Here is an 11,096-nt window from a genome sequence, read left to right as displayed (position 1 = left end):
TTACAGCCTCAACCCCCCTAAACTTTAAACTGTCTACCGTGGACCTCACCCCATTCCTAAGGTGTCAGCCTCTGTTTTGCTGCTTGCTTTTTGGCTGCCATTGAAACGGGGAGGGGAGGCATGGTATTTGGGTGTGGGAAATAATCTGTACAGGAGGATTGTTAATTGGGAGATCTTCTCACCATATACTGCGCATGTGGCAAGGAGAGGAGTTTCCCGCCAAGGCCAACTGTTTCGGCATACCAACCTGATGATGATTTTTGAAGATGTCTCCCACCTGACAGCTGTGGAGATATGGGATTGGACTATGGACTGGGGTTACCAAGGGGAGGGGATTGGGCCATGTATTGATATCTAATGCTTTCGCGCGCTTTTGCTCAGATCCAGCTTTGCTTAGCTTCTATTTACTTATAACCAGTAAAAGTACTCTTAATTCTGCAAAATGGAGTTGAGTGGTTTCTTTCTTGGTTATTAAGTGAAGCAGCCCTGACATAAGGTCTATAAAGGGGGCATGCCCACTGTCCCTGTCGTACTGTCCCCATTTATTTGTATTCATTTCCCTTGTTCATGTCCATGTTTATAATTGCAATTTGCAATTTAATGGGTTTATATGCCGCCCAATCTCGGGGGACTCCGGGCGGCTTACAAATACAAAATGAAATAAAATAACACACACGGGGAGAATACAAACAATTTAAAAAACACAACATACATTCGGTTTAATTGGGGGTTGAATCTGATTCGAAAATCAGCAACCCCAGGCCTGTCGGAACAGCCAGGTTTTGGTGGCTTTTTGGTAGGCCACGAGGGTGGGGAGGGTCCGGATCTCTGCTGGTAGCTCATTCCACAGAGCCGGAGCAGCTACAGAAAAGGCTCTCCCCCGAGTGGTCGCCAGTCGGCATTGTCCGGTCGACGGCACCCGGAGGAGGCCTAGCCTGTGGGTTCTTATCAGACGTTGGGAGGTGTGTAGCAGGAGACGGTCTCTCAGATATCCAGGTCCAATGCCATATAGGGCTTTAAAGGTAATCACCAGCACTTCGTAGCGCGTCCGGAGACTAATGGGGAGCCAGTGCAGCTCGCAGAGGATAGGTGTAACATGGGTGTACCGAGGTACACCCGATATCACTCGCGCAGCTGCATTCTGGACCAACTGCAGTCTCCGAACACAATCTGGCCATAAAACAAAAAAAAATATTAAATTATAAGTAAATAATCTGTTCACCTGTTATTTCAGCATTCCAATTAGAGCGTTTAATGCACCTTTCAGATTTGACTGAACTAAATATAACCTTTGATTTTTATTTTAGGTATCTTTGATTTGGGGGTAAATTAAATACAACTTGGCTTTATAGCTAAGCAGAGCACCGTACCCTGAGCATGAAAATGATCTGGTTGTTTAGACTTGGCTTGTGATAACAATTTGAAAGGACCCCCAGGGGAATATCTTTTATTTCTGTGGCATCAGTATATATCTTTTTCTCAAACCAAATTGCTGCCCTCTTCGTGCTGTCCGATCAATACATAACGCTCGGCCTTTGGTTAAGATCAAATGTCAAAAACAGGGCAGTGTTTATTGTGTAGGAACACAGGCAAGGCTAATGCATTCTGTTGTAATTGTGTTTTGCATTGTCATATCTTGGCTGCGGGAAATCTAGTTAGATTTAAGACTTCAATAACTGCATAACTTTTGCAGCTTTGCAGAAATACCAGTTTTAAAAAAATGAGCTCTTCATAGATTTCACATATTAAGCTCATTTTCGGCCTGCAAATTTATGTATTAATCAAATTTATATAGTTGCCCAGCTGCCCCTCAAAAGGGACTCTGGATGGTGCACAACAATAAACAATACAGTGCAACAACTTACCTCCAGAAGTTGTGAATGCTCCAACACTGGAAGTCTTTAAGAAGATGTTGGATAGCCATTTGTCTGAAAAGGTATAAGGTTTCCTGCCTAGGCAGGGAGTTGGACTAGAAGACCTCCAAGGTCCCTTCCAACTCTGCTATTGTATTGTATTGATAAAACAGTCAATATAAAACCAGTAAAGACCTTTAAAAGTCACAGTGATTCCTTTTCTTTCCTGAGGTCAATGGGAAAATTGCCAAATAAATATTTTTGTAGATTTAAAACTCCTTATCTGTATCATTCTTCCATTCAAAGAAATGACAGTCACAGAGAAAACACATTAGAAATAATGCGGGACTGGAATCTCCAATGTTGATGGAGAATTTAAAAAAAAAATGGGTTGGAGAACTGAAACCAGACATAATTAAAAATACTAGAGTACATTTTCTTTAGTAACCCAACACAGTTGAATTTCTGGACTATTGTAACTTGGATATTGTATTTTTACTACCAATAATCCCGTTAGTGATTTATTGGGAGTCCCTTGGACTGCAAAGTGATCCAATGGGTCAGTCCTTGAGGAGATCAACCCTGACTGCTCTTTGGAAGGCCAGATCCTGAAGAGGAAACTCAAATACTTTGGTCACCTAATGAGAAGGAAGGACTGATTGTAGAAGAGCCTCATGCTGGGAAAGATTGAGAGAAAAAGAAGAAGGGGAGGGCAGAGAAGGAGGTGGCTGGATGGAATCACAGAAGCTATCATCTATCTATCTATCTATCTATCTATCTATCTATCTATCTATCTATCTATCTATCTATCTATCTATCTATCTATCTACCTACCTACCTACCTACCTACCTACCTACCTACCTACCTACCTATCTATCTATCTATCTATCTATCTATCTTTTGAAACTCAAATACCTTGGCCACCTAATGAGAAGGAAGGACTCACTGGAGAAGAGCCTCATGCTGGGAAAGACTGAGGGCAAAAGAAGAAGGGGACGGCTGAGAAGTAGGTGACTGGATGGAGTCACTGAAGCAGTCAGCGTGAGCTTAAATGGACTTCAGAGGATGGTAGAGGACAGAAGGCCTGGAGAAGCATTGTCCATGGGGTCGCAATGGGTTGGACATGACTTCACAACTAACAACAGCAATCCTGTTCGTTTTTCTTCTCTAAAACTATTCTTCATGAGAATATATCTTACATATATATAGACGAAAGAAGATTCTAACTTACATATATATATGATGATTTGCTAAATGTGTTTGTGTAGCTTCTCCACAAGTAAGTTTCTTCTCAGATCTTATGCATTTATGAGATGGCTTTGGAAATTTGGCATCTCAGCTAGGTGTTATCAGTAGATTGTTTAGGCTGTCAGCTTTTTTAAATGATGACTTTTTTAGTATTATGAAGCTCCTATATTAAAATGTAGAAACAGCATTGCACTACTTCATTCTTTCTCCTCTTCCATCTCTCCAAAAAAAATGAGAATATTGCTATGTGATAAAATCTTTATCCAGAGCCCGTAAAATGCTATTTCTGCACTGAAATTCTTCCATCAAGAGATTAGGATGAACATGGTTGGGTTGTATGCCCACAGTGGCAATATTTATTTATTTTACTTATTCGAATGGAATGGAATAGGAATAGAGTAGAATAGTGAAAGAATAGAATAGAACAGAATATAATAGAATTCTTTATTGGCCAAGTCAAGTGTGATTGGACACAAGGAATTTGTCTTGGTGCATATTTCTCTTTCTTTGCAGGGACAACTCTCTGCCCCTTTCCTGAATGCTAGAAGCCCATCAGTGGTGCCTTTCTATTAAAAAAAAATCAAAATAAAATCAAAATAACAGCGAAAAGTTGATCCAAACCCATTGGACTCCGTGCCTGTGCAGCGGTCCTCCAGGCCGCTAGGGGCCGCCACGAGGAGCGCGATTCCGCCTCGCTCGCTTGCTCTTCCAGACCGACCTTTCTAGCTCCTTTCCCAAGATCCTTTGCTCCCTTTCCGACCGGCAGCTGCCAAGATGGTGAGAGTGGCGACGAGGCAATCCGGGGCCATCCGTGGCGGTGGCGGCGCTGGGAGGGAAATGCGGGGCGGTCTCGGGGGCCTCCGGTAGGGGTGTCGGTGGGCCCGTCGGTAGAATCGATGCTAACGGCTGGCCTGGCCTCTTTTTTTTTCCCGCCGCAGTAATGGCTGTGGGGATGGAGGCTGCGTGGGAACTGCTAGGCCGAGGGGACTCTGGAGGCCTACGGGGGCTTCAAGGAGCCAAATCTAGGACTGTGAGGGATGGGGGTCCTCCGCCTCTCCGTTTTGGGGGAGGAAAAGGCATCGTTTTGGGCCCGCCTGCCTCCCTCCCCCGCTTTGCTTCTTGAAAAGCTGCCTGGCAGACAGAGATCCAACATCCTTCCCTCCGAACTGATGCGTCTGCATGGGAGGGCGGTCAGCTAGCTTTGTGTCTTTTGGCGTGGGATGTTCACCCGCCGCGTGAAACGGTAAATTGGAATCAGAATTGAGCTGGAAGGGACCTTGAAGGTCATCTAGTCCAACCCTCTGTTCAAGCAGGAGACCCTGTGCCGTTTCAAAGAGGTGGCTGTCTCGTCTCCAGTGATCGATCAATCAGAATAGAGCTGGACGAGACCCTGGAGGTCTTCTAGTCCAGGGGTCTCCAACCTTGGCAACTTGACGACTTGTGGACTTCAACTCCCAGAATTCTAGAATGAGGAATTCTAGGAGTTGAAGTCCACAAGTTGCCAAGGTTGGAGACCCCTGTTCTAGTCCAACCCCCAGCCCAAGCAGGAGGTGCTATACCGTTTCAGACAAACGGCTACCCAATCTCTTCTTTAAAAAACCTCCGGTGATGAAGCACCCACACCGTCTGAAGGCAAACTATTTTACTGGTTAATTAATAATCCTTTGATCGTCTTTGTGACTTAAACACGCCTGACTTTTCTAGCCTGGCTTGTCACTGTGTGTGAATGGTAATGCCAGGTTGCCTAACTCTGCTTATAGGACTTGCGGGGATAAAACCAGCAGAATTCTTAACAGTTTCTTTCTCAACTTCCCCTGCCCTACACTTTGGGGTCAAGTGTTGCATTCAGCCTTATAAATTGTAGTTTGTAGCCAAAAGCTATCCAATCCTATCATGATTTAGTACAATGTGTGAACTCCGTCATCAGGCACAAGTGGCGTTCAAAACCATGAAACGCTTTTAAAAATTTAAACCCAATTGGTCCCTTTTTGAACAATACAGCCAAAGGACGAACGGAGGTAGATGCAAGCATTTCATATGGACTCAGCACATTAGAAAAATGTTTCTAAAAATTACAGACTTTCTTTGGCCATAATCTTTATAATCCACAAAAGCAGAATTTCTGAGGCTTTTCACTCCCAAGTACTTTTCAAGGGGGAGATGCAGTTTGGTTTGGTCCTCCCTGGTTTTCAAATTTCTAAGTTTTTTTTTTGCAAAATTCTAAAGGCTTCATTCCTTGACGCGCTGATTTATTTGTGTCTTTGGCTCTCCCTAGGGGCGTGTCCGTACCAAGACGGTGAAAAAAGCGGCACGGGTGATCATTGAAAAATATTACACTCGCCTTGGAAATGACTTCCACACGAATAAGCGAGTGTGTGAGGAAATCGCCATCATCCCTAGCAAGAAACTGCGGAACAAAATCGCTGGGTATGCATTGTTGCGGATGGGACTCGGTGCAGAGTTTTCACACGCTGTCATTCTAAGTCTGAATCCTGCTCACTAGCAGCACCTGCATCGAAAGTGATTTTGGTCTTATTTGTGGCCTGGTCATTGATAATGCAGGAAAAGCGTTCTTGAGAGCATTTCCCGTGTTTGGAGGATTCCTTTCATTTCCTACCAAACCCTGAGCTTTTCAGACATTGCTGAAAACTGGGTGATTCGAACAGACGTTATAACTTTGTCCCAGTTTTTCTATATTTGAAATTTTGAAAGCTAAGCTTTGCGGAGTCCGTTCAGAGCTTACTGAGATTCCCCACAACACTGTCAAAATTATTTACTAAGACTGTTTTACTATTATTCTTCTCTTCTTTCCTAGTCCTTATCCCTTTCCTGCTACCTATCTCCTCCCACTTGTGATTGTAGCCATGTTGCTTGTATCTTTAAAATTTATATTGTTTTATCTGTTTCCTAGTATAATTTGATTGCTTATTAGTAACCTTTGACTATCACTAAGTGTTGCACCTTATGATTCTTGAGGAATGTATTATATTTTATTTTCCTTCATGTACACTGAGAGCCTATGCACCAAAGACAAATTCTTTGTGTGTCCAGTCACACTTGGCCAATAAAGAATTCTATTCTGTTCTATTCTTGCTTGAATGCCTGATGGTTTTTACAGTAAATCCACGGTAAAACACAGTGAATTATACTAAAAAAAAAACGTTCTTCTCCACAGGTATGTCACCCATCTGATGAAACGCATTCAAAGGGGGCCAGTCAGAGGTATCTCTATCAAACTACAAGAAGAGGAAAGAGAAAGAAGGGATAACTATGTCCCAGAGGTAAGTTTTATATCTCAGATGAGTTTCATAGAGGTTTCATGTCTTAAATTTCTTGGGTGGCAAGAAGTCAATTTGTAATCATCTTAGCAAAATGTAGTTGCTGGATTATTTGTAATCTTATCTAATAAAACTTTTCTTCTGGTCGATCAATTGGTATTAAATCATTAATACGAATTAATAAAATCTATTGTGGATTTTTGAGGGGCGTGGTGGCTCAGTGGCTAAGATGCTGGGCATGTCGATCAGAAAGTCAGCAGTTCAGTGGTTTGAATCTCTAGTGCCATGTAACAGAGTGAGCTCCCATAACTTTTGTCCCAGCTTCTGCCTACCTAGCAGTTCGAAAGCATGTAAAAAATGCAAGTAGAAAAATAGGGACCTCCTTTGGTGGGAAGGGAACAGCGTTCCATGCGCCTTCAGCGTTGAGTCATGCTGGCCACATGACCATGGAGACGTCTTCGGACAGCGCTGGCTCTTCGGCTTTGAAACGGAGATGAGCACCGCCCCCTAGAGTCGGGAACGACTAGGATATATAACTCACATATATGTGAGGGGAATCTTTACCTTATTGTGGATTTAGGAGTGGGATATTCAGTTTAGGATCAGTCTGGGCTCAGACTCACTCAGCTGGCTTGAAGCAATTACACTTTTCTTGCCATCTGTAAGGTGAAGGTGTGAATTTAAAGCATCAGAAGAATGATATATGAACCAAATGCACTTTAGGAACTTGTTCATGCCTGTGTGAATGGAGCCTAGCATTAGATAGTCCTTGACTTAATGACAGTTTGTTTAATGACCATTCAAAGTTAACAGCAGCATTCAAAAAAGGGACTTATCACTGTTTTTCACACTTACGACCATTACACCATTCCCGTGGCTACATGATGAAAATTCAACCCCTTGGCAACTGACTCCTTTTTATGACGGTCACAGTGTCCTGGGGTCGTGATCCCTTTTTGCGACCTTTTGACCAAGTCAACGGGAATTCACGTAACAACTGTGCTGCTCACTTAACTGCAATAATTCGCTGTAAAAACTTTGGCAAGTAAGGTGGTAAAAATGCAGTGGTGGGTTACAGGCGGTACGCCCTGGTACGAGTGTACCGGTGCCTGCTGGGGGCAGCAGACACTGTTCCGCTATGGTGCTTCGGAGGGCCCGCCTGCATTCCTGATCTGTATTTGACCCAACCGGGCCATTTGCGCATGCTGGAGCATCGTGGGTGGTGGGTGTGCAGGCATGCGCAACACGCGTGCGTGTGGTGGCCGGCCAGCCCCGTCGCAGCGTACTGGTTGCAATGGGATTCGGAACCCACCATGGTAAAAATGAGACAAAATTCACTTAACAAATGTCTCCCTTAGCAACAGAAATGTGGGGCTTCCTCTAATGCAGAGGTTGGGGGGGGGGTTGTCCTGCATGTCTGTCTCCAGGAGGGAAGGTGAACTGGGCCTGCATTCGAAAGTGACGGAGGCCTTCCCCTGTGGCCTTTGTCATTGATAGTGCAGGCAGAGAATGCCTGAAAGCATTTCCCGTGTTTGGGGGGCCTCTTGCCGTCTCCTTCAAACCCTGAGCTTTTCAGACACGGTTTTGAGCCGCGGTGGCGCAGTGGTTAGAGAACAGTAGTCCAGGCTACTTCTGGCGACTGCTGTCTGTCTGCAATTTGGCATTTTCAAATCTCACCAGGCTCAAGGTTGACCCATCCTTCCATCCTTCCTTCCAAGGTGGGTAAAATGAGGACCCAGATTGTTGGGAATGATAGGCTGACTCTGTAAACTGCTTAGAGAGGCCTGTAAAGCACTTTAAAGCGGTATATAAATCTTAAGTGTTAGTGCTATTTTCATTTAGCCCCATAGCACCTGATACTCCATACTTTGATTTTGGAAGTGTTAATCATAATTTTGATTGCTTTTTTCCCTCATTAACGTAAGGGCATTCTTTCTGTACTAATTCCCGTTGTGTTCCAAAACAATGCAGTTGTCTTTCTGTGTGGCTCTTGACAGAAAGATAAGTAAAATATTAATCATATATTCTTGATTTCTTTCTGTTCTGATGATTTACAAAGCCATAGGCTTGCTTTGATAGGCCCCCAGACTTTTTAAAGCTATAGTTGGTTAGCCCTATAGAAAATAGTTAAACCAGGTAAAATTTCTCTGGTTTTATTAAGATTAAAATTAGGATAAAAATGACAGACAGTAAAACAAATCTAATTTAAATCAATACATTATTTTAGAAGAATGTTAGGGGGTATTTTCTGTTAAGATATTTTTGATTATTTATCTACCTGAATTCAGTGTTGTCCTGATACAATTTTAGGAGATGAAATGTCCTAAAATGTTCTATTTTTATCTGGTAGTTTGGTTCTTTCTTTTGCTGTCCCCAAGTGATTAAAAGTTGGAGGTCATTTTCTTCCTGTAATAGTATTTAAGTGGGAGGAGAAGAGCCATAATACTTTCCGTTTGCAATCTAGTGTGGCAAATATGGGCAGAAAATTACCTTTTGTGCAGCTTCCATGGGACGTATTTTGCATGTCCTCTGAGCCCCAAAATTTCAGTCAGTGGTGTAAAGGTTATTCTGTTAAGTTTCTAAATTTGGGGCTCCGGAATTAATAAAAAAATATTTGCAGTTACTAGCTATAGGTACATTTTGTTCTTAAAGCTTCGCAGGTTAGAATATCTGAGAGGAAAGGATACCCCAAATGAATATACCACCTTATCTGTTTGTATTGGATGCCCAGTGCTTCGCTCTTTAACAGTAGTTTTTATGGAGAACAGATTTATTCTGATATTGTGTGTCAGCCTTCCTCAGCGTATTTTCCCTCTTCCAAAGGTTTTAGGATTAGGGGGCCTTATCATTCCTGTCATATCAGGACTCTTGATACCAAACTGATATTCCATTAGGGAAGGCCGTAAACATGCCAGAGTCGTATTTGCATATAGTTTTGGCTAATGCTTTTAACTCCTTTTCTTGCTCATATTTCTTGAAGCATCTTGCTGACAATCTCAAAGCTGCCTGTAGGGAGGGGATTTATGATACATGTATACATCACACCATTGCTGTATTTTGACTCATAATTCCTGGGCCTCTGTTACAACCAAGTCAAACGTTGCCTCTTTCTTCTCCAGGTCTCTGCCCTGGATCAGGAGATTATTGAAGTGGACCCAGATACCAAGGAAATGTTGAAATTGCTGGTGAGTAGAGCATTGGCATGGCTGCCAATAGAATTGCTTTTCTATAGTGGCTGGGTTTTTTTTTTTTTTAAATTGGCTGTTAATGTGAGGGTCTGAAGATTAAGTGAAAATAAAATAGCCAGGAGAGTCAGTGTGGTGTGGTTGTTAGGAGCACCAGGCTATAAGCTGGGTGACTGTGAGTTCTAGTTCTACCTTGGCATGAAGCCAGCTGGATAACTTCAGGCCAGTCCCTCCCTCTTGCACACTTAGAAGGAAATGGCAAACCACTTCCAAAAAACGTTGCCAATAAAGCTGCATGAACTTATCCAGGCAGTCACCGGTAGTCAAGACATGAAGATGCCCTCCCAAAAAAGTCACCCCACTTGGTAGTCATTCTGAATGGTTTGGGGGGGGGGGAGCATTATTAAGTAGTAGGGTGTTTAAAAGCCAGGCGGATATAGGGGATAAAGCAATCATAACTTCTTGGCAAATCGCTAGAATACTTGAAACACATGATGACTACAAAAGCTTTCATTTGTTTTTGCACACCAAGGAAATTGAGCCTCAAAAGATCACCCAGATGGTTTTCGAGTAGACCATTTAGCCTGAATGAAAAGATCTTTTGCAGCTCTTGCCCAGGGGTCTACTTAAGTGTATCTTGCCTCTCTTCTATTCACAGGACTTTGGCAGCCTGTCCAACCTGCAGGTCACACAGCCCACCGTAGGGATGAACTTCAAAACCCCCAGAGGTGCCATCTAAGCCCATTTCCGCCTTGTCACTTTTACAATAAATATATATAGAAACAACAGCTTCACTTGTATCATTTCAAATGCCTGTGTCTTCTAGGTAAGTTCCTGTACACCGACTCCTTGTACAATAGAATTAAGAACTTGGCTGCATTCCTGTATCAGCTAAGCAATGTTTGTATTAACTTTGATTTGTTGATTAAGTCAGCATGGGTTAGATCTAGTGGAGCAGGGCCACAAGCAAGCAAATCCTATTCGTAGGGTTTTAGAATATATATTTCTCCCCCCCCCCCCCCAAGACACTCAGCTGCTTTTTGCATGCTGGGGGATTCTGGGACTTTGAAGCCCACAAGTTTTAAAGTTGCCACAGTTGGACGCCCCTGCTTTATCAAAATGCTTTGCAAAATAAAAGACCCACAGTGCCTATTGCATTCCCATGGCCTAAAACGATTATAAAATCGTAATTATAGGACTGTCGTTTTTTTTCTTGAGAAACACTCCTGTCAAGCAAAATGTAGTAGTATTAAAAGCACTCAAACTTAAAGATCTGTGACAGAATTTTGCCCCAAATTCAAATTGACTGGATTCTTTTTACCTTTTTTTTTTTAAGATAGTCCCTTTACTAATTTTCAGGCACGCTGCCTGTGCTCCATGATTTTCAGAGGTCTTGGAGAAGATTGCTGCATCCCCAGCCACTCACAAATATATGCCCCTGATCTCAAATTTCATCCCGACAAGTTGTCAAACATCTACCTATAGAAGATAGGGCGATTAAGACTATGTATTAATCAAGAGATTAATACAT

General features: G+C 42.8%; 1 protein-coding gene and 2 non-coding genes across 3 annotated transcripts; all 3 read left to right on the top strand.

Moving 5' to 3' along the window:
- Nucleotides 1–3,811: 3,811 nt before the first annotated feature.
- RPS17 (ribosomal protein S17) lies at nt 3,812–10,342 on the top strand. The gene is made up of 5 exons (XM_014065110.2): nt 3,812–3,879; nt 5,378–5,529; nt 6,278–6,383; nt 9,500–9,565; nt 10,224–10,342. The coding sequence occupies exons 1-5, from the start codon at nt 3,877–3,879 to the stop codon at nt 10,302–10,304; spliced, it is 408 nt and encodes a 135-aa protein (XP_013920585.2). The 5' UTR covers nt 3,812–3,876; the 3' UTR covers nt 10,305–10,342.
- Nucleotides 5,610–5,741, top strand: LOC148048449 (small nucleolar RNA SNORA71). Its single transcript, XR_015695742.1, has one exon. It is a non-coding gene; the product is annotated as a small nucleolar RNA SNORA71 (small nucleolar RNA).
- On the top strand, nt 7,825–7,959 carry LOC148048448 (small nucleolar RNA SNORA71). The gene has a single exon (XR_015695741.1). It is a non-coding gene; the product is annotated as a small nucleolar RNA SNORA71 (small nucleolar RNA).
- Nucleotides 10,343–11,096: the final 754 nt, after the last annotated feature.

Source organism: Thamnophis sirtalis, unplaced genomic scaffold, assembly GCF_051295495.1.
Source record: "Thamnophis sirtalis isolate CommonGarterSnake01/CBP01778 unplaced genomic scaffold, rThaSir2_p1.2 scaffold_2, whole genome shotgun sequence".
Lineage (NCBI taxonomy): Eukaryota > Metazoa > Chordata > Lepidosauria > Squamata > Natricidae > Thamnophis > Thamnophis sirtalis.
Note: the sequence above shows the minus strand (reverse complement) of the source record. Positions and strands in the feature narration are given on the sequence as shown.

Bases quoted from the DNA above. Each gene is read 5' to 3' on its own strand.
- RPS17 (XM_014065110.2), top strand. The intron at 5,530-6,277 runs GTATGCATTGTT...TCTTCTCCACAG, and splicing joins CTGCGGAACAAAATCGCTGG to GTATGTCACCCATCTGATGA. The intron at 6,384-9,499 runs GTAAGTTTTATA...TTTCTTCTCCAG, and splicing joins GGGATAACTATGTCCCAGAG to GTCTCTGCCCTGGATCAGGA.